Source organism: Balaenoptera physalus (genome assembly GCF_965194825.1).
Source record: "Balaenoptera physalus genome assembly, chromosome: 1".
NCBI classification, from domain to species: Eukaryota; Metazoa; Chordata; class Mammalia; order Artiodactyla; family Balaenopteridae; genus Balaenoptera; species Balaenoptera physalus.
Window position 1 is genome coordinate 164499003 of NC_138882.1, and position 23818 is coordinate 164522820.

At 41.5% G+C, this 23818-nt stretch overlaps 1 protein-coding gene across 15 annotated transcripts in view; it reads right to left on the bottom strand.

Annotated features, from left to right (window-relative positions):
- MACF1 (microtubule actin crosslinking factor 1) overlaps window positions 1-23818 on the bottom strand; it is a 341407-nt gene that overhangs the window by 152066 nt on the left and 165523 nt on the right. For all 15 annotated transcript variants that reach the window (XM_082421741.1, XM_082421742.1, XM_082421739.1 and 12 more), the window contains 20 exons: window positions 21180-21346; window positions 20281-20393; window positions 20073-20179; window positions 19533-19652; window positions 19293-19388; window positions 18179-18306; window positions 18003-18096; window positions 17645-17799; window positions 16684-16960; window positions 15574-15702; window positions 14780-14857; window positions 13882-14043; window positions 12425-12529; window positions 11546-11641; window positions 9999-10124; window positions 7345-7497; window positions 5391-5545; window positions 1732-1858; window positions 1147-1330; window positions 560-729 (listed from right to left, as the gene is read on the bottom strand). In XM_082421741.1, coding sequence (XP_082277867.1) covers window positions 560-729; window positions 1147-1330; window positions 1732-1858; window positions 5391-5545; window positions 7345-7497; window positions 9999-10124; window positions 11546-11641; window positions 12425-12529; window positions 13882-14043; window positions 14780-14857; window positions 15574-15702; window positions 16684-16960; window positions 17645-17799; window positions 18003-18096; window positions 18179-18306; window positions 19293-19388; window positions 19533-19652; window positions 20073-20179; window positions 20281-20393; window positions 21180-21346 — 2742 coding nt within the window. The remainder of the gene's footprint in view (window positions 1-559; window positions 730-1146; window positions 1331-1731; window positions 1859-5390; window positions 5546-7344; window positions 7498-9998; window positions 10125-11545; window positions 11642-12424; window positions 12530-13881; window positions 14044-14779; window positions 14858-15573; window positions 15703-16683; window positions 16961-17644; window positions 17800-18002; window positions 18097-18178; window positions 18307-19292; window positions 19389-19532; window positions 19653-20072; window positions 20180-20280; window positions 20394-21179; window positions 21347-23818) is intronic.

Genomic DNA, 23818 nt, shown 5'->3' on the forward strand with positions numbered 1-23818 from the left:
ACAGCATTCTACTTTTCCAGGAAGCTCATGATATGTACTATATCACTTAATTTTCAAAACAACTTGTGTGACTCATATATTACTATCTCCATTTTATAAGAAAGGAAACTAAGGAAGAGAATCTGCTCAGTCACAGAGAAGGTGTGTATCAGAGCCATAGTAGAATCTGAGTCTTTCCTTACTATTTTTGGAGTCATGTGACGGACAGTAACCATGTCACAGAATATAAAACATATCAATACATATAAGGGAGAGAGCAGAGAGCAGCATCTCTACTAAGTAGTCTTAAAATATGTAGCCCAAAAGCAGCGCTTAGAACAATTTGCCAGTGTCTGCCTTCCCAGCTGTGTAGGAAACTAATCAACATTCAGCAATATCCTGGGAGCTGAAACTATGCTTTTCCATGGGTGAAAGGCATTTACAGGCTTCAGGGAAGAATTCTGGAGTAGGATTGCCATGAGTCTGTTGCCTTATTCCTTAGGATCCACACTCTCTTGCCCTCCAGTTCATTCTGAAACTGTTTACTCTGTATCCAGCACCCGTTGCTCTTAGGGCTTACCTCTTGTTCTGCGATCCTTAATGCACTGTCCTGCCGGGCATCTCTGTCAGTCCTAGAGCTGGCAGGGGATTGAATTCGTTTGATTAGCCTCTGTTCACAGTCCTCCAGGCGCAGCCGGATATTCTTCAGCTCTGAAATGTACATCTTGGCCACAGTTTCCTCTTTGTCCTCTGTGAATGCACAAGCACAGAAGACCATTAAGCACGACAACAGAGATCAGCAAACCTGAGAACAACACTGGTTCCAGCAGACCTGATACTCCATGAATGAAAGCAAGGCCTTATGTGGGGAACCTTCTGCCTGTTCCCAAACTCCCTGCATTATATACTAATCTTTAAGGATCCAAACACGTAATTTCCACAGGAAAATGTGATAGGTTGATAAGCAATAATGAATGAAATATGGCCTCTTCTTCCATGATCTCATTTTGAGAATTCATCTCTACAAGTTTTTCTCTATCTCAAGTTTTTTTAGCAACTCAAGTGGTAAAAAGGTGGTGATGATACTTTCTAGTTTATATGAAGGGTCCAGCAGCACCCTTCAGGGCTCTCATTCCACTTTCCTCTCCCTCTTCCCAAGGCACACACCATTCTCCATGGACTTCATCAGGTGCTGGAAGTGGGTTTTACAAGCCTCCACCTCCTCTTCCAAGTGCAGACGATCAGCCACTGAGAAGAGCGCCGAGTCACGGCTCTCCTGCAGAAAGTCTTCGTAGTGGGCCTGCAGGTTCTTCATAACCTGGTGGTACTCCCCAGGTGCTGAGGAGCGGAGCTGCAGAGAAAAAGCCAGAGGACATTTCAGTGGAATGGGAATGTAATACAAAATAGTACACAAACCATAATTATAAACATGCTGATTTTTCACAAATTGAACCTGTCCATGAAATCAGCATTCAGATCAAGAAACAGGACATTACTAGTATCTCAGAAGCACTCTTTGTGCCCTCTTGGATGTAAACCTTAATGATGGTTAATTCACCAGTATTCCCCTACTCCACACACGTATGCAAAAGTTTCTGGTTCCTAAGAGCCTCAAGCCCCTAACCCTAAAACGGTATCCCTGACTCCATTTTACACCAATTGGGTGAGTAGGAGTCTCACAGTAAGAAGAAGTTCCTTCTGAAAAAAACTTGCCAATAGGTTATGAGCCTGTGGTAAAGCTGTCATAATTACCTTTTCCAGGTTCCAGGTCTTTACAAGGTCAAGGTCCTTCCTCAGATAGTTCCAGGAGATAAGGCTTTTGGTGTTAACATGTAGCTGATGCCAAAGGGCCATCACCTTCTGATAAGACTGCTCCACCCTACAAACAACACAGAACCTGGCTATAGCTTTTCTAAGGCTTCAGCTCCACACTAGAGACCTTCTAAGGAAAAAAGGTGATTGCCTTAGCAGAACTGAGCTTATATGCCGAGCAGAGAAAGGCAACAAGTCAAATACTAACAACACAGGAATCTTTAGACCTAAATAAATTGAGATCCTCAAGCAATTTGCTACACTATTATATACACTATGTCAGCACATATTTAGCAATCTCATAAATGTTACCTGAATGTAATATAATTATGAGAAGTTAGAGAGAGGAATACCCAGGGAAAGCAATGATAGAGAAAAATAGAGACAAAGTAACTCCATTTGAAATTGCTGAAAAATGACAACAATGCTTAAAAAGCGATTTGCTGTGTTCTGTATTTTTACAAAACTGCTAAAATGTTTAAAAGTTAATAGCAATTTAAGAAGTTCACCTGGCATATAAAACGAAACTGTAGTGTGAAGGGCTTAAGAAGATCTTTTTCTTAGCATCCCATACCTAATTCAATCTCAACTTATGGATGACTTACAAACTCAGATACACAGACACACTCAACACACACCAAATTACCTTGAATTTCTTCAAGCTAAGAAATGTAAGAATAGGATGGAAATAGAAAAGGATGGAAAACTAGAAGCTAGGATGTCAGACATTAAACCCATTAGTTTAACTTTCCGTTTTCCAAAAATCCCACTAAAATGACTGTAAGGTTGACATAAAAGTTCAGGAAATCTCAAAGAAGAATAAAAATACAAAGATATAAGAAACAGAAAGAAAATAAGAGAAAATGAGAGAAACAGTTCAGGAGGTCCAATAGCTGACAAATGGGAGTTCTTGAAAGCGAGAACAGAAAAAAAACATAGAAAAGGAAATAATTAAAGAAATAATCCAAGAAAAATTTCCCCAGATCTGAAAGATATGAGTTTCCAGTTTGTGTTCAGGGTTAGCACGAGAAAGGCTCACCCGGAAAACACAGCATCCCCTTCAAAGATTAAAGACAGAGAGGAGTTTAAAATCTTCAGAGAGATAAAGATTTCATTCAAAAGGTTAAAGTATTAAACGGTTCTGTATCACGACTGTGGTAGAGGACACAATTCTATGCATTTGTCAAAATGACAGTATTGCTCACTACAAAGGGGGAATTTTACAGTTACATAAACTTAAAGAATGATAAAAAATGATAATCGTACTGTACTTCTCAACAACAAACCCTGGAAGCTGGAAAACAGTGGGACAGTGCCTTCAAGGTTCAGAGTGAAAAGAATTTCCAGAAGAATTCTGTAACTGACCAATTCATTATGAAGGGAGAAGAAAGACATTTTCAGATATGACAGGATTCAAAAAATTTACTTCTGCACTTTTTTTCAGCAAGCTACTGGAGAGTGTACTCTCCCAAACCAGGGAATAAACCAATAAATAAGACTTAGAACCTAGGAAGCAGAGGGTCCAACACAGAAGAGATGTAAAGGGAACCTTCAGGGTGAAGATGAAGGGAAATGCCAGGGAGGCAGTAATGAAGCAGGCCTACAGAGCAGGTTCAGACTGGAAAAGGAAGACAGAATGGTTCAGAAGAGACGTTTCCAAGAGAAAATAAAACTGAAAATTACCTGGTGTTTGGCCATACTAAGAAGCCTTTTACAGTAAAATAGGAGAGTTTGGGAATAAATTCATAAGATACAAATAGACAACTAAGCAAACGTAAAAACAAAACAATTATCAGCTCTAAGGAAACATAAAGTTATACAAAATAATTTGTTCATACATATATTCAATCACCTAACTCGTTCATTCTTTTCTTTAACAACCATTTATTGAGTACCTACTACAAGTCAGGTTCTGGGTGATGAGGATACAGAGGTAAACAAAACAGACAAAAACCTCTATTCTTTTAGAACTTCTAAGGGGAGGGGAAAGGCAGTAAACAAATTTATAATCTTTTGGACAGTATTAAGTTTTCTGGAGAACAATAAAGTGTTCTGCTGGGGAGAGGAGATAGAAAGTGATAGGCAGTGAGTGGGGTGGTAGTATATGAAGGTGATTAGATGAACTAAAGATGTGAGGGAGTGAATCACGTTAATATATGAAGCAAGCAGAGGCAATGCAAAGGCCCTGAGGCAAGAGTATGCTTGTAGTGCTTGAGAAACTGGAGCTGAGCACAAGCAAGGACAGTGGCAGAGGATGATTTAGAGAGGTAAGACATGCTTGGGTAAGGCTTACAATATGCCCTAGAGTACTATGCGGTTCAGCTGTAAACAACTTAATGTAAAAATAACAAACAAGATACCGATTTTAAACAAAAATCATGACATAACTACATTTGGAAGATGGGTAAAGGAGAAGTGAATTACAGGTGCGTAGAAAACTAATTGTTAGAAAACTAACTGTTAATTTCCTAGAGCAGGAAGACAATAATTTCCGAAGTTGAAAAAAAATTAAGAAGTAACAGGAAAAAAATCACATTATTTAGACATTTGATGTTAAAAACCAGAAAAATCTGCTCAAAGAGTTGAAAACAGTTCACTCTGGGAAGCAGAACTCTGGGGTGGTGGAGGTGATTGCTAGTTTTTACTATAAGTTTTGTGGTATAATTCAACTTTTTAAAATCTTTATACATATTTCAATAAAATATAAAGAAGAAAGTTAGCTGTCAGTACAAAAATCAACTATTGAGAGATAACTGTTTATAACCAAGAATTATTTAAAAAAGAATTATCACTGTTCTTTATCCATTCACCTGTCGATGGACATTTAGGTTGGTTCCATGTGGCACATATATACAATGGAATATTACTCAGCCATAAAAAGAAACGAAATTGAGTTATTTGTAGTGAGGTGGATGGACCTAGAGTCTGTCATACAGAGTGGAGTAAGTCAGAAAGAGAAAAACAAATACCGTATGCTAACACATATATATGGAATCTTAAAAAAAGAAAAAAAAAAAAAAGGTACTGATGAACCTAGTTGCAGGGCAGGAATAAAGAGGTAGACATAGAGAATGGACTTGATGACATGGCGTGGGAAGGCGAAGCTGGGGCAAAGTGAGAGTAGCATCGACATATATACACTACCAAATGTAAAATAGTTGGCTGGTGGGAAGCAGCAGCATAGCACAGGGAGATCGGCTTCGTGCTTTGCAATGACCTAGAATGGTGGGATAGGGAGGGTGGGAGGGAGGCTCAAGAGGGAGGGGATATGGGGACATGTGTATGCATATGGCCGGTTTGCTCTGTTATGCAACAGAAACTAACAAGGTATTGTGAAGCAATTATACTCCAATAAAGATTTAAAAAAAAAAAAAAAGAATTATCACTGAATATATCTCAATTGACCATAGCATTTACTGAAAATCTACTATGTGGCTGGCAGTACAAGACTTGATATCGTAATAGGAGGTCTTTACCAAAAGAATCTGCAAAACTTCGTCTCTCTGTTCAAAATCACAAACGCAGATTCATAACCTCCATCAGTTCACCCAGCCAAACAGCAGAGGTGGAAGTACAGAGCGGCAGTTGAGCTGAGTTACCTGCTGGCCATCTCCATGGCATCCTTATTGGGTGGGGGGATAAGGAAGCAGACTGATGGCACCATTGCCTCATTCCCTGTGGGGCTGATCACTTTCCACTTGGTCCTCTGTGAATTATCTTCCAACACACACTCATCGTTCTTGCAAATAGTGATCTGAAGAGACAAATTTACAAATCATTGCTAATGGATAAACCAACAACCTATTATTACCTGGTGGCTGATCCCAAGGCTATGAAATCCTTAAGGAAAAATCGTTTTGGAGATCTCCAATCGTTTGGAGTTCACCTAGGGAGAGTTTCTGATTTAGACAAAAGGATAATGTGTATAAATAAACAACCTAGGGAAGGTTGTGAAATGAAATAAATCAAGGCAGCAAGTGTTTATTAAATGCCTGTTACATGTCAAGTAACTCAGTATATGAAATTTATAAGGAGACTGCAAGACCTGCAAGAGCAATCTCTCTGAACCTACAACCAACAGGGTAAAACTTAAAGGGACATAATACTCACAACTTTGCATTTCTGATACTTCTTCTTCCTCCCTTCCTGTCACCCCACCCAAATCCCTGAAATGTTTAAGCCTTTGAAATCACCAATTCTTTCTCTTAGGAGACAAGTAACCAAAAATATCATCTCTATTTTGTAGACAGAAATACTGAGACAAAGAAAAGTACAGGAAAAGTTCATTTGTTCCTTTGTATAACAAATATTATTGAGCCTATTATGTGCTTGGAAGTGTGCTATGCCATTAGAGATAAAAATGGTAAAAATGATAAGCCAACAACCATGGTCTATATTCCACATATTCTGATGCAGTATTTGGTTACAACACTGTGTGACAAATGCGATTTACCAGGGAATGCATGGAAGGCATGAGGCCCAGTCTTGGTTAGAGAGGTAAAGAGATTATTCAGGACCTTAAAGCCACATTAAGGAATTTAGACTTTCTACACAGAAATGGGGAATTGTTGTAGGACTTAGGCAGGGGACTGATGTTAAAAAAAAAAAAAAAAAAATCACGCTGGACTTCCCTGGTGGTCCAGTGGTTAAGACTCTGCGCTTCCACTGCAGGGGGCGTGGGTTCGATCCCTGGTCGGGGAACTAAGATCCCACATGCTGCGCGGCGTGGCCAAAACAAAATTAATTAATTAATTAATTTTTTAAAAGACCATGCTGGTGGTAGGATAAAGAATGCATTGAGGGCTTCCCTGGTGGCGCAGTGGTTGAGAATCTGCCTGCCAATGCAGGGGACACGGGTTCGAGCCCTGGTCTGGGAAGATCCCACATGCCACGGAGCAACTGGGCCCGTGAGCCACAACTACTGAGCCTGCACGTCTGGAGCCTGTGCTCCGAAACAAGAGAGGCCGCGATAGTGAAGAGGCCCACTCACCGCGATGAAGAGTGGCCCCCGCTCGCCGCAACTAGAGAAAGCCCTCGCACAGAAACGAAGACCCAACACAGCCATAAATAAATAAATAAATAAAAATTTTAAAAAATAAATAAATAATAAGAATGCATTGAATGGGGAGGCTGATGCAATGATCCAAGTGAAAGAAACTTAGGGTCGAACTTGTAGTAGCAGCAGGGGCAGAAAGAAGTACACTTGAGGGATACTTATTTACAAGGTATTGATACTACTGACTTGATAGTCCTACTAGCTGTGGGGAATAAGAGGCGAGGAGTCATGGATCTCTCCCGGGTGCTACAAAGCACCGTTTCTATCCACACTTAGGCAGCTGGGTGGATAATGATGCCAATTACTGAGGCAGGAAGCAGGTCAAGATCATAGAGTTGAGGCTTATTTTTTTCATGATAGAAGAGATTTGAGCATGTTTAAGTTCTAATAGAAGAACTCTATCATTTGACCTTTCCCTGTTATCATAACCCTAACTGAAGGCTTCCCTTCTCCCTTGCTTCCTTCTGGAGCGGGAAGTACCCTTTCCACCTCCTCACCTCGATCTGCCGGTAGTCACAGATGGCCTTGATGGAAATGGTGCTCTTTAGCACATGGTCGGGACTGCGTGGCTTTAGCTGAACAATAGATTTTGATCTCCCAACAAGACTGGCAACGGAACTCTTGGACTGTATAAGCTGCTCCTTTTCATCCTACAAAATGGGAAGAAAACCAAAAAGACATTAATGTTGCTCCTTTGGAGACTCAGTCAACAAAGAAAACTGAATGCTCCACTCCCTCCGAGAATGTCACTTCTCGGTTAAGTAGGGATCCTTGGTGGAGCCATCTTAGAAACATAGGGATAAAGAAAACAGGAGAGGATGCTTCTGTCTGCTACCAAGTGCTTTTATGCTCAAATTTTGCAGCTTTCTCCCTGTGTCCTTTTCAATGAACCATAAAGCCACATGCAAAAACAAATAATAAATAAATGAAAAAAAAAAGAATTTCTAGCTGCCAAATACAGCTATACAGCTAACAAAGGAGTTTGCCAAATAAGGTTCAGAGAACATGGAAGTTAAAAACAATGATAATAACTAGGTTGTGGTTGTTATTATTATTCAATTTCTCACTGGTAGAAGCCAGTTCTTGCCTCTCTGCTTAGAAGAAGCTAGAGTTGTGCTCTTTTAAATTTTTCTTTTTTTAAATAATGTTATCTCCCAAGCTCTGTTACAAATATTTTACTTTCTTAAATTGAATCAAACTTTCTAGAGAAAGATCTTAGCTCTTCAACCAACAATCTATAAACCAATGCTGTTGGTGAAGGTATTGGGACAAATGATTTAAGGTTTACCTTTTAGAGTCTTGCTGTGCTGTATTTATATAAATTTGATTGATTTGAAAGAGGTCTCATGCAAAATTGAAATACTCAAGTCTCTGCAAACCCAATTTTCTTAAGAACTAATGAACTTCTTGTCAACGAAATTGGTAGCAATCTACTACCAATTCCATTAAAGAGTAAAAGATAAGCTTTATCTCTTAATCAGGATGTTTCAAGCCCATTTTGAGGTATAAAAAAGTCCCCAGAAGAGGGCTTTCTTAGGATGGAAGTAGATGTGATGAGAGTAAAGAGTTAATAATGTTAAGAAATGCCATTAAAGAATTAAGAATATGCAAGTAAATAAAAAGAAATGTTTAAATAAACTACCTGTGCCTGTCCCCGGGAGCATGATTGGAAGAAATACAACTTTAACTTATTAGTTAAGAAAGAGGAATGTAATAGGTCAGGGAGACAGCCACACTGTTCCATCCTTGAGAGCTGGTCTACCCATTTCAGGTTCCTTGCAATAAAGAAGTCAATTTCTGTCTAACCCACAGCCAAACGTCTCAAGCTCCAGAGACCAAGTGCTCAGCGTGGTAAAAGGTCTGAAAAGAACCAGAAGCCATGACAGATGCTCCCGAACCTGACGGACAAGCTGAGGACAAGCTGAGGAGCAGACCCAGGTGACTTCATGCCCCGATGACGCCGCCAACCCGATGCCCCTGACCTGGAGAGGAGGGAACACAGCAGCGACCCTCGAGAAGAGAAGATATGACAACAATTGCAGAGGAGTTACCCTATGACAGGAAGGTACTCTGTGGGAGGGAGGAGATAATAGCCACGAATTATTAGATTCCTCCTTCATACTTGATGTACCTCCAAGAGCGACATTCTAGAGACAACATCGGAAAAGTCAGGTCTTTACCCTTCATTCCAAATTAATTAAATTCACAGGTTATTTGCTCAGGTGAAACACTGAATCTAAACCCACTCATAGCTTTACAATACCTGAAAGTGTTTTTTAAAAAATCAGCTCATGTTCACTAATTCCCAAGTCTCACCCACGAATAAAATGACACTGTTTTGGGTTATTCTGGTTCTCTTATTTATAATTTTCTACTGAAACGTGAGACTACCCTTATTTCTCACACAGGAAAAGTAATCTCCCTATTACATATACATTTCCATCTTAATCAGAGTTGTAGCTGGAGCCCTGTCTTGCGAACTCTGTGTAATATATGCTCAATAACTATAAGTAGTCTGTTGGTGATTTTACTACCACCACCCCTGAAGGAATAGTTCATTGGAGAAAATAAATGTAAAACTGATTTGGATTAAATACTACTTGCAAAACTATTTTTAAAAAGTTAATACCACTACATAAATAAACTGAACAAATACGGCATTACACCTATATAAGATTTTAATGTTTCAAATACCTCATCATTACCAAAAGAAAATTCCCAAGGAGGAAAAAATTGGCTCAGGTCTAGTTCACTGGTGTTTTGTTTTATTCTCTTTGCACGAGAGAGCGAAAAAGAATTTGGTGCCAGCTAATCCCGTCAACCCTATTTTTCATGCTCCACACCCCCATCTTTGGCTCCAACGACTGAATTAAAATAGGAACCATGCGAAGAAACTCTGATGAGCGCTACGTGGCTCAGGGGCACATGGCTGGGCCCTTACTTCAACAGCACACCCAGGGGACTCATCAGCCACTTCTTTAAGAAAAGAAAAAAGGAAAGGAACAACGCTGATTACACTCTAATTGAATGTGAGCCAAACTTTGTAATGGGGACCCCCAGCCCTGGTGCATTCAAGGATATAAAGAGCAGCAGCTGATAGGGTTTTTACTCTGCTTCTCAGAGGCAAGCATCCCACTGACGCAACACCCACCATGGAGTCCTGCAGCAGGTCCTCCAGGCGGGATAAGCTGGTGCTGTGGTCGCAGGAGTACTTCCGTTTGATGGATTCTTGGAGGTTCCTCAGGAATGACTCCAGGTCTCGAGCGTCACTGAAGAACTGTCGGGATAAGAGGGAGCGGTGCCTTGCGCTCAATACGTCACAACACCAAGGTGATAATGGAGAAAAAACAACCTGACTGTGCCTGCTGATTACACAATCCTGGAGTACAAATGCCATGCCAGGGAAACAGTAGTGACAACTGCCACAAAGCCCGCTGAACCCAATAGAACAGTTAGTCGGCTTCACTCCTCAGAAATCACCGCTCTTTCCCCTTGAGTTTTGGCTAGTGACAGCACTTGACTGTCAGGTTTATTTCATGAAAAGCCTAGAGGTTGAGTGTCTCAATTCACTGATATGATTACAAAATGATCAGGGAGCTTATTTAATTAAGAGCAAATCCAAACAGAGATAAGAGCTTATTTCCTCTTCCCACCCTCACCTGAAAACAAGCAGTATGTTCTTTTTTTTTTTTTTATTTAATTTATTTATTTTTGGCTGCATTGGGTCTTTGTTGCTGCACGCGGGCTTTCTCTAGTTTCGGTAAGCGGGGGCTACTCTTCGTCGCAGTGCACGGGCTTCTCATTGCAGTGGCTTCTCTTGTTGCGGAGCACGGGCTCTAGGCAGGCGGGCTTCAGTAGTTGCGGCAAGTGGCTCTAGAGCACAGGCTCAGTAGTTGCGGTGCACGGGCTTAGTAGCTCCGTGGCATGTGGGATCTTCCCGGACCAGGGCTCGAACCCGTGTCCCCTGCATTGGCAGGCAGATTCTTAACCACTGCGCCACCAGGGAAGCCCAAGCAGTATGTTCTTGATGTAGCAATAGATTAAAGAAAAAAAAACCAAAAAACCAAAAAACGGTTGTAATATTTTACAGCCCCTCCCATCAGGAGTCTATTTCTCCCCCGCCTGAAGCTGGGCGGGGGAACATCACTTGCTTTAGTCGATGGCACATTAATACACGTGACAGCAGAAAAAAATGCTTGTGCACCAGGGCCTGCCTTCTCTGGCTGCTTGTGGAACACAGCTATTCTGTGAAGGAGCCTAGGATGGCCTACTGGATGCTAGAGACTTGCATGTGCACTTGTACCCGATCACCCCAACCAACTGTCAGACATGTGAGTGACACCATTTGGGGCCAACCAGCCCCCAACCTGCCTGCCCACTGCCTACAGCCACGCGTCACCCAGGCAAGATGAAAAAAAGCCTTCAGCTGAGCCTAGCCCAGACTGCCAACTCACAGAATCTCGAGCTAACGGTTGTTGCTCTAAGCAACTAACTTTTGGGGTGGTGGTTTATACAGTAAAGGGTAACTGATACAGATGTGTTTCTAACCTCACCCCCCCCGTGTGCATGCTTGCAGGCACACAGCAACACACGCAATCACACTCACAATCTCTTGCCTGAATGAAAAAAAATCTCCTCCTCATCCTCTCTGCGCGTGCACACACACACACACACACACACACACACTAGCCCACGTACCTGAAAGTAAGCAGTATTCTCCTTCACATGCTGCTCGACACACAAGCACAGCTGCTTCATCCACTGCAACTGGGACTGGACAGCAGCACTGTAAGCCTGCAACGACCAGGCACACGGACAGAAGGGCACGGGTTTAACAGACCTGCTACACATGTGCGATGCGCTCTTCCAAGTACACCTCTGCTAGTGCTAGAGAGGCCAACAGAGGATAAGTGGAGATACTTGACTGGCATCTGCTCAAAGCTTCCCACGAGACAGAGGTTTGTCTTTCATCCTACATGGTTTTGTTAGGAGGGGTTACCCAGAAAAGGCCTCTTCCACACTCACTTGCAACTAAATGACCTGGTCAGCAAAACCCAGGCCTAAGCCAGTCTCTCCTGGCTTCCTCCACTGCCTCTCTTCTCCGAGCACAGGCACCACACCAAAAGGCACGCAGGGTCTGTCTAGACAGTTATCTGAAAAACTATGGTTCAGAATTCCCTGGTGGTCCAGTGGTTAGGACTCTCTACGCTTTCACTGCTGAGGGCCCAGGTTCAATCCCTGATCAGGGAACTAAGACCCCACAAGCTTCACGATGTGGGGAAAAAAAAAAAAAACACTTAAAAAAAAAGAAAAGGAAAGAAAAAATACGGTTCAAGTCACTTTCCCCGTGAAGCGAGGAGTCAATATTGTTTCTGTTGTTTCTCGTAGTATCCTCCTTAGACTATTAACAAAACTGTTTGCAGTCTTTTGGGGGCTGGGAAGAAAAGGGAGAAGACCCAGGACACATGATTCACTGCCACTTGCTCCAAGTCCCTCAACAGAGCTAAGTCTCTGATTTGAATACCTGTATAGTAACAACCTCTGAGCACTTGACCCTCCCACCTTCAAGTCACACACCTCCACAGTCTGCTTGGCTGGGTGGTTCTCAAGGGACAGCAGCTCGGCTGTATCTTGTAGAGACCGAAACACGTCCTGTTTCTCCTCCAGTTCCATTGTCAATTCCTGAAAATTGAATTCAGTTGTTTTCAATAAGTGCTGTTAAGGGAGGAGTAGCAATAAAGAAAAAACCGTGTTCCCTGCCCTACTTTAAAGGAGCCCGCAACCCAGGGTTAGTGCCAAAATGAGAGGCATAAACAGTACATGCCAGAGGATTTCAGAGAAGAGCAAAAGTGCTGGAATTACTGGAGAATGATTCACAAAGGATATGGGATCTGAGCCAGACCTGAGTAAGTGGGGTCACACAGGATGAGACTGAAGGCAAGAAAGGAGGGAACGTGGCTGGATGGTTCACGTCAGCACCCACCGAACACGGTACCTGATCCGCATCCCTGACTGGCTGGCTCTGCTCAGACTGTACCCTCAGCTGCAGTGCCCTCCTCCGGCTCTACATTCTGTTAACACTTTAGGACCTGCTTTAGATGCCAGCTCTCCTGTGCAGCTGGGCACTGATCCTCACTATCAGATTTGACCCCTTCTCCTCGATGCTCACTTTCTTTATGTCTCTACCGTAGCCTAATTTCTGTTCTCATACAGACTGTTTATTGTATTACAGTATCTATTGTTTCTTCTTTACTTCAGAAGAATCACATACCATTCTCTAATGAAGTTAAGTGCTATTAAAAATCTTCCTATTTTCATGGGGTTCATAATATCCTGAAAAACTCTCTGAAATGTGGGCAAACTGAAAATAACAAAAAAACAATCCTACTTTATATCTTTCACTGAAAAGCATAAAAAGCATTGTTGCATCGGCCAATGCTGAATTTTCCTTCCCATTTTACAAACCAAGAGATGGAGACCAAAAAATTGTTGAATGAATTAAAGAGAATTCAGAATTTGTAAGAAGCCAAGAATATACCTCAGTTAAACAATATTAAGCCCTATACTAAGTGCTTTGCTATATTAACTTACTAAATCTTACTTAACCTTTTACACAATGCTTTGAAGTGCTACTATTTTCCCATTTTACAGAGGTCTAGGGAGAGTAAATGACTTGCCAAGGTCACAGAGCTAATAAGTGGAGGAATAAGAATCTGGTGTTAGGTCTATCTCATTCCAAAGCCTATAACCTTGACCACAAAGTTATATTGCTTCTGAAATGATTCAATTTGCAGACTGCTGCTCTCTTCACCCAAGACACTGCCTTTCTAAATGCATTCTAAATAAATTCATTCTAGGGCTCAATTTCCCCTCTCTCCATATACACTTTCTCACAGGAACAGATGCATTAAGCGGGGTCCCTATTTCTCTCTAACAAAATGCAAATCCAGAAACCCAAGCTCTCAGCAGACTAGCCCCTCTGGCTCCTTCTGCTGCTATTACAAAATATGACAGGTCTGTTGTGCTAGACTCACAGAGAAGTAATTTTTCTTGGCTGAGATACTGGGATTGTTGTCACTCCAATCATATGCTAGTTCCTCCTCCTCCTTCTCATTCAACCAGATCAACTCAGCTGTAGCTCTGGAGACAAATTTATGCAGACTCTGAAGGTGCCTCATCCGGAAGCTAGAAGTTTCCTAGACAAAGGCAGGATTACAAGGTTAGACTGCTAGGCTTTCATCTGTAGGATATATCATATTTGACATCAAAGCAAAGAATAGCTGAGAAAATGAACTTAGCCTTGCTTTTTCAATCTCTGGGTGCTTCCCCACAGACTTAAATTTAGTACAAGTTTGGTATAGGACTCCCAGAGAGCCCGTGTCAATCCCAGCTAGAAGTGAGAACACGCCAGGTCTGTGTGGGGCTCCCTGGATAAACAATGATCCTGGAACTGTCCTACTCTGGACATCTTGAAAGACAGGAATGAAGAACAACAGACAGCAGAGAAGTCCCCTCCCTGTCAATCTTAAACTTTTGGTTTTTGGGAATTCCCTGGTGTTCCAGTGGTTAGGACTCCACGCTCTCACTGCCGAGGGCCCTGGTTCAATCCCTGGTCGGGTAACTAAGATCCCGCAAACCAGGTGGGGGTGGCAGCGGGGGGAGACTTAGTTTTGATGCCTCAGAGCACATATACCCACTGCTTTGGTGAAGTATGATAACTAGGATAAGCTCTACTTACTTAAAACATCCTGGGGCAGTGGTTTTTGATCCATTAAGAAAATTGAGAAAATGTTATGATACATATGAACAACTGCACAGTAAACAATATAAACTAATAAACAGAAAACCAAAACAGGCTCCAACCAAGAGCCTTCTGAATTAGGGAACCACATTCTCCAGGAACAGAACAAAAGAGAGTTAGTCAAAACTCACCTTCAATTTACAATACTGTGTCTCCAGCTTTCCAAGAGTTTCAACATAACTGGTATGAAAATTTTGGGACATTTTTCCCTGATAAGAAAGGAATGAAATAAAAATATATTAGAGAAAGAGTAAGTAAACTATGTCTACAGCATGATTTCAACTATGTAAATATTACGTCTGCACATAGACAGAGATCGGCTACTCTGAGAAAACAGAAGCTTGCACAGCAAATCTCCAGGTGAGATTTGATAGCTCAGAGCAGCACTGAGTGAGGAACAGTCCAGCAGAGTGAGCACATCTGCGTGACCTCATGGTCTTGTGCTTCCAGCAATTCTGGGAGGTTTCTAAGCAAAACCTATACCTGGTGATTCCTCCAACTACTCAGCTGCTTTTTGGAAGAGGGGAGCTGAAATTTAAAATGGGAAGATAGAAAGAGTGAGAGAGAGGAGAGACCAAGTGAAGAGTTTTTCTTACCAGTTCTCTATTGCAGGTAGATGGCGAAGTGGAAAGAGCATGAACTTTGGGAGCAGAGGGCTTGAGTTTGGAAACTGCATTCACTACTTAACTAATTTTGACCTTAGCTTTCAGTATCACTATTCTTTTTACTAAAAAGGGGTTAAATAAAAAACACCTTTCTCACACGGTTATTTCAAAGAGCAAGAGACGCTTCATGTGCTGAGGGGACCTGTGGTCAAGTGCTGCAAGTGGGTACCCTTCTTCTCCACAGGAACAGCTGCGCTGGGCACTGTCCCATCGCGCACAGCCACCCCAGCCTCCCACAGTGGATTCTGAATGCCACACACCTCATATAGCCTGGCCTCTTTGACACTTGAGCCCAGTTCTTCCACACTGGCGTGGATGTGCTGCTGTGCTTCCAGCTGCAACTCCACACTAGGCAGGTCATTGCCCCACTCCGCTCGCTCCAGTTTCATCTGAAAAAAAGAAAAATTACGAATATAATTTACTGCTAAGTTGGCAGAAAAAGAAAACTGTCACGATCGGTTTGGACAAGGGGGCCGGGGAGAGGGGATTGAGGAAAAAAGGACATCTAAACTATCTCCATCTTGGTCTCTTACAGGAAAGTATGCCATAACCACCCCCAAGGAGCTGGAGAATAAATCCCAACACCTATAGCAGCAGAAGCAGCCTTTTGCTGCTGCATTATGGGAATACGTCCCTGCATTTGCCAACCAGAAAGGCGTTCCCACAGGCTGAAATGCTTAACTTTATAGTTTAGGCATTTCCCTTTATGGGGTCTCTTCATTTCACAATCAGAATGGAGATAAGAAATAAATATCTGTAAATACTAAGCTTCATTCATGCCACCAACTATTGGCCAAAGGAAGATAATTGTAAAACAGCTTGCCTTTGAATATTTTTATTTATTGATACATGGAAAATCCATCCTCAGACGATGGGAAGAATTTAACACAAAACAAAAGGGTTAGAGGATAAGAGGACAATCTCGAACTTGAACCATTATCCTAGAATACATGTAAATAATGTCCCTGAGAACTGTGAAACACAGCAGTCTTGCTTACTCTTAAGAGCTGAGACAAAAACAACAGTAGAGAAGCAGCTCCTCTGACAATGAGAGCATTTCAGAAAAGATAACAGATTTACAGACTCTGCAACTTCTTCCACCAGCTCCCACTTAGAGCACAGTTGGCTGAAGGGAAGAGATTCCTGAAGGGCTTCAAATTAGAAAAGCCTATGCATTTAGTATGGGATTTTGAGGATCTGAACTGAACCTATCCTTTCAAAATTTAATAGAGAAGGAGGCTTGGGTCCCAGGTAGCAGCAATAATTGAGGGATCTATACAAGGCGCACAGAGCAACCTAACCCTCTGAGACAAGCTGCTGGATCCAGTAAACCTCAGTGCACTGCATAAGCATTTGGAATATACACCCACCTGCATTTCTTCCACCCAAGACAGTAGTTCATACACAAATCGGAGGTTGCCTTCATCTTCAGAGGAGGAGATAGACACAAGTTCAGCCCGAGTTATGGGCTTTCGGAACCAGGAGGTAGAAGAAGAATGGGTTCCTTTGGTCAAGGGTTCTGCCTTCAGATGAGTAGTGGTTAAAGTAGAGGGTGGAACCAATTCAAGTGAAGTGAAATGGCCCTTCCGATACAAGTTTGTGCACTCTAGACGCAAGGTAACCAGCTCGTCCTGCAAACGCATGACCCTGAAATGGAAGACGAGAAAGAAAAGATTAAATCTGTAACGTGCTTTTTAAGATAAAATCTTCCCTATCCATTTGACAAGGATGAGGTAAAAATAAAAATGAGATCATATTAGGAAAAGTGTTTTGAGAAAGAAAACGTGTTCTGTGAATGCAAGGTGATATTATTAACATCTTCATCATTCAGAGCTGTCACTGAGGCAAATGCCAAGTCACAGCATTAACTCGAGGCAAGTAAATCAATACCAGTTCCTATAACTCTTGGATGATATAACAGAATAAACCATGGATTAGGGGTCAAAAGATGCGGCTCTTAGTCTCGGCTCTGTACAAAGATCCTCATCCCCTCTGTGGGTGTTGGTTTCCTCCTCCATGAAATGCTACATCGAATCACCCCAGCAGTTCTAAAGCAGACGTGGTCCCACACGGCTGCAGTCACCCTGAAGCATGTGGGGGCGTTATAAGATGCCACACAAAGATTAGGGAACCCTACAGGTACTTAGTGGGCAGGGCCAACAGTAAAGGGAAACTGTCTTCTACCATGAGAATTTTCCTGCCCCAAATACCTATAACATCCCCACTGAGACGCTGACTTCTAGCATCCAGGTTACAAGATTCAGTGCCCGACTCTTGATCCTTGAGCCTGAGCAGTAAGCAAGCCCTCCGTTTGAGTCCCATGTTCCTCACCTAAAAGCCAGCTCTTCTAGCTGGTAGTAATTCTCATCCCTTAGGATCTGGAGATCCACCTGCAGCTGTCTGATGAGACCTTCACACTCCTGAATGTACATGATGACATCTGACTCACACTGCACTGGTTGCCCTGATTCCAGGTGAGCAGCGTCCTGAGAGAGAAAGGGAGAAGAAGAGTGGGAAAACTCCCATTACTCCCACCCACTAGGACCAAGGGAGCCATGCGGTTCAATTCCACTGCAATTCCAAGAGAAAGGAAGCTGGATCCCTTAACTGTTGACTTCAACCATTAGAGCACAAGGTTAGAAGTGGAAAACATGTGACATAAGAAGTGAGATAGAACAGTCAGACTTACAGCCTGCAGTGTATTCTTAGCTAATGTCAGTTTTTCTTCACAGTTCAAAGCACCATTCTGGATTTTGTTTGCAATCTGTAGCAGCAATTCCAGCCTAAAATGAGATCAAGACCATAGTCAAGTGCAGGGCTCAAAGCAGCCCAGTAAGTAATGTCACCTTCAGGCTCTGAACCCACCTCTCTACAGCTGGTCGAAGTGACTTCTCTCGCTCCAGCATCTCAATGATGAGTTTTCCCCACTCTTCTTCCACATCATTAGGGTGATAACCTTGAGGCAGTTTAATTCGGCCAAATTCAATCCATACCTAAAAAACCCAGAGATAACCCTTTTAGTCCCAAAACAGCCATGCCCTCAGGTCCCAGTTTTAATTAATTCTTTGCTTCTTTACCCAGCCATTCAGCAGTTTTCCCCATTGTCTAATAAGAGAAAACAACCACATATTTTAGCAGTACCTCACCTCTAGGTGAGAGAAAAAAAATCACCTCTAGGGGACTTCCCTGGTGGCGCAGTGGTTAAGAATCCGCCTGCCAATGCAGGGGACACGGGTTCGAGCCCTAGTCCGGGAAGATCCCACATGCAGCGGAGCAGCTAAGCCCATGCGCCGCAACTACTGAGCCTGCGCTCTAGAGCCCGCGAGCCACGACTACTGAGGTCTGTGCGCCCAGGGCCCGTGTTTCACAACAACAGAAGCCACCGCAATGAGAAGCCTGTGCACCACGACAAAGAGTAGCCACCCACTTACCACAACTAGAGAAAGCCCGTGCACAGCGACGAAGACCCAACACAGCCAAAAATAAATAAATAAATTTATTAAAAAAAAAAAAAAATACAGGGACCACTTGCTTGAAACCCTTCCATTCCTTCTATACTTTCCATAAATCCTCCTGTCCTCTCCATACCCCTCCCTTCCACTGTGGAAAGGTTAAATGCCCATCTCTACAGCTTCAAATTCTCTAGGAATCAAAATGTGAAGGAAAGTCTCTTTTCTTTCTATCCTAGGGAAAGAATTAGCTTCCCTCTGAGAAACAGGAAAACATGTATAAAACTCAAGATTTCTGAATAACTGTATGCCATTTTTCAACAGGCCCTTTAAAAAACAGAGACGGCTGATACTTCCCCTTGACCGTCAATCTTCAAGAGCAGCCTGAGAGTGATGCTCGATTTGTCACCCTGAGAATACTGCTATTACAACGAAGGTTCGGAAGAAGATGCAGGGAATCTGCCTAACAAAGAAGCAACAAAGAGCACACCAGCAAACCCTAAGTCTCAGCAAAGGATAAGTTTCCTTACCTCCAGTAATTTATATAATTCCTCAATTCTTCCTTTTTCTCTCTCCTTGGCCAGAATTTCTGTTTCTTTGAAGTGTATATATTGATTATAAAGTGCCTACAAAATTAATATTTGGTGAATGAATGCAAGCAACCCGGTCTAATTTTTCATACCACCTCACCCAGGAGCCAGCAGCAACAAGCTCTGAGACTTACTCCCCAGAGTGAATTTACAAAAAACAATTTGAGTCCATGACTTTACCTTTAGTTCAACAGGGTTCTGGGGAAAAGATTTATCTGACATCAGTATTGTATGCTGTTTGATCCAGGGAATGAGGGAGTCCACTCGGCTTTGGTATTCTTGCCACCTGGCGTCTACTTCCTATTGCCAAAAGGTAGATATCACACACCTTCTGGTTAGCAGTATGCAAGAAAAGCACAGGAGAAAGCAGCTCAGGCCATCCCAAACCACATAAAATCCTTTCCTCTAACTGCCTACACAGACACAGCCATTCAGTTTAATGCTCAGAGTCCCAGTTTCAAAGCTCCTCAAGGACTCTCAAGATGGGATTTAATTTCCTGACACCTAGAATAGCCTATGCTGGCCGCTGCAAAATTAGTGATATCTAGACTCATTCCCACAGACCAAGGACAATAACCATGTATAAAGATGATGTGGATTCAGTTTGCTCTGTTTAAAAGTGCTCTGTATACACTGAGTGCTTAAGAAACCTACTCTAATCAATACATTCCACCCAAACAAATCATAGCCAGAAGGTATTTTAGGGAAGTGTTCTTTTACCGTAGCACTGATCCCTTCTCCACCCTCAGGGACTTTAGGGAAGGCATCATAAATAGAAGACACATAAGTGATTACAGACTTTTCATCTGGAGATGGCACATCCACATCTGAGAGACAAAAGGCAAGAAATTTCTTAGAACAAAGGAACCCGCTGGGGGAAGGAATAATGAATATATGTCAAACATCATCAATTTCAGTCAGCTCTCACCTTCTGCATCCAGTAACCGGGTGACGCCCAGTCTTTCTGCTACTTCGAAAGCCTGTTCCAGATTCTCTCGGTTACTCTGGATCTGTACCCTCTCCATATCTACCAGATCAGGTCTGTAAAAGTCCACCAAAGTGTATGAAAGGCCCTCAGCTACATAGCACATGGGAGTTCACACAAAGAAACCCTCTTAAAAGTACTCAGAGCTGAAAAACACTGGATGAGTTAGAGAGAAAGCAAGAGGCTTAGAGGAGCGCTAGTCCCATTTTTACTCACACTTCAGGAGCCCAGTGCTCCATAATTCTAAACTTACGTAATAGTAGGTTTGTTGGATTTCAAGGGAAAGGTATCAACTTTCCCTGTGAGTGTTCATGACCACTAAGAGTACGATAAATTTTGATTTTCGTCATTCAAAATTCCTCTTCCTCACCCACTCCAAGCAAGTCCCCACTACAGGCCCTTTGCACTTGTTATTTCCTCCGAGTGAAACATGCTGAGCCTAGAGACCTGCATGGCCCACTACTCCTCATCTGTGACTCTGCTCCAACATCTTCATCAGAGAGACCACCTCTGACCACCCTGTCCAAAATGCCACAACCCCCATCATTCTCTTTCCCTCCACTGCACTCACCACTGTAAGACAGCATACACTTATTTGTTTATTGCCTATATTCCCCACTGAAAAGTAAGCTCCATGAGGGCAAGAATTTAGCTGTTTTCTTCACTGCTATATGAGCCCAGTGCCTGGAATAGTAGGAGTTCAATACATATTCCTTGTTAAAATAAATAAAATGAATCAGAGCCTGGATTGTTGGTTGAGGGGAAATGTGGCATTATAGCTGATTACAAACAAGAGATGAGAAGAAGCCTCTCCAGGCCCACTGAAACTCCACTGTATTTACCTGTATCGGTGAATAAGTGCATTGAACATCTTCCCATCACTCCAGCAGGAGGAAAAGTTGGTGCATTTGATTCCTGTGTAACCAGCTGTCACTTTCTGGGTCCACAGGAGCAGCTTCTCCTTAGCTGACATGTCCCCTGATTCTCCACTAATGTAGATGTCAGAGATCTGCCAAAAGATAGGACGTGAAGTAATTTAGTATAAACATGATGAAGCCTTTTAACCTTCTCTTCATACATTATGACTCTTAGAAGAAGAGGGAGATCCAAGGCTGGCAGCACTTCAAGATGACAACTCCAACATATATTCACCCTATTTGGTAGTCAAAGAAATGCAAATTAAAATTTTGAGAGGTCATTTTTCTACCTGTCGAATTAGAATAGATTTTTCTTTTTTTAATGATACTACTCAGTATTGGAAAGAATATCTGAAATTGGGTATTCTCATACATTGCCACTGGTGAGAGTATAAAGGGCATAATTTCTCTGGAGGACGGTTTTTAATAAGTCTTAAAATACACATACACTTGATAGGAAGTCATCAGAGAAATGTGCAAAAAATTTTATACAAGAATGTTTATCAACACCAAAAGGCAAAGGCAACAAAGGCAAAACAAACAACAGGGACTACAGCAAACTAAAAGGCTTGTGCACAGCAAAGGAAACCATCAACAAAATGAAAAGGCAACCTACGGAATGGGAGAAAATATTTACAAATCATGTATCTGATAAAGGGTTAATATCCAAACTATATAAAGAATTCATTAAACTCAAAGCAAAGAAACAATCCGATTTAAAATTGGGCAGAAGATCTGAATAGACATTTCTCTAAAGAAGACATACAAAGGGCTATCAGGTGCATGAAAAGGTATTCAACATCACTAATCATTAGGGAAACACAAATCGAAACCATAATGAGTTATGACCTCACACCTATTAGAATGGCTGTCATCATAAAGACAACATAACAAGTATTGGTAAAAATGTGAAGCAAAGGGAACACTCGTGCACTCTTGGTGGGACTATAAATTGGTACAATCACTCTGGAAAACAGTATGAAGATTCCTCAAAAAATTAGAAACAGAACTATCATATGATCTAGCAACCTTACTTCTGGGTACATCCAAAGGAAATGAAAACAAGATATCGAAAAGATATCTGCACTCTCAATGTTCACTGCAGCATTATTCACAATAGCCAGGATATGGAAACAACCTAAGTGTCCATCAAAAGTTGTGGTATATACAATGGAATATTATTCAGCCATGAAAAAGGAAACCCCGTCATTTGTGACAACATGGATGAAACTTGAGGGTATTATGTTAAGTGAAATAAGCCAGACAAGGACAAATACTGCATGATATCACTTATATGTGGAATCTAAAAAAAAAAAAAAAGTAAAAGAAAAAAGTTAAAGTCATAGAAACAGAGAGTAGAATAGTAGTTGCCAAGGGATAGTGGTGGGGGAAATAGGGAGAGGATAGAAAAAGGGTATAAACTTTCAGCTATAAGCTGAATACGGTCTGAGAATTTAATGTAAAAGATAGGTGACTACAGTTGATAACACTGTATGGTATAACTGAAATTTGTCAAGAGAGTAGAACTTAAATGTTCTCACACACAAAAAAAAATGTGAGGTAATGGATGTGTTAGTTAACTAGAGGTGGGAATACTTTCTCAATATATACATAAAGGCACACCTGGGAGGCACTACAGGTTCAGTTCCAGACCACAGCAATAGAGGAGATATCAATCACAATAAAGTGAGTCACATGCATGTTTTGGTTTCCCGGTACATACAAAAGCCATGTTTACACTATACTATATTATCAATACATGCGCGACAGCACTATGTCTTAAAAAAACAATGTACACACCTTAATTAAAAAATACTTTATTGCTAAAAAATGCTAACCATCATCTGGGCCTTCAGCAAGTTGTAATCTTTTTGCTGGTGGAGGGTTTGAAATATTACAAGAAGTGAGCAAATGCTGTTGGAAAAATGATGCCAGCAGTCTTGCTCAACGCGTGGTTGCCAAAAACCATTTGTAAAAAACACAGTATCTGTAAAGCACAATAAAACAAGGTCTGCCTGTATATCAAATCACCATGATGTACACTTTAAATATGTCACAAAAATGCTTATGAAAATATGATAAATATTTTATAGCAAAAAGCTATAAAGAGCTTTAACTCTAACGAGGGATTGATTGGTTACAAATTATAGCACATACACATGGTAGAATTCTTTGTAGCACTTAAAAAGGTATGCTTTAGTAAAAAAAAAAAGAAGTAATTGATGAGGAAAAATAAACAAATAATATGAAATAAAATAAAATTAAAAAGGAAATGTGTTGTCAAATAAACTGGCTGCCTTTGCTAAGTCTTCCCCTAGTGTAAAAATACTCTGAGATATTTCTACCATATAAAGTTTGCTGATTTTATTACCAATAAAAAATCTTATTTATGGAAAAAAAAGATATGCTTTAGAAAACGTTAATGATAGGAAAATGATCACCATATTTTACAAAAAGAAAAAGAAAACAAACAAAATAATATATAACACTGATTTTACATGAAAAATATACAATATATAGTTAAGTAATAGTCATATATATGCATAATGTATGTGATAGATGCA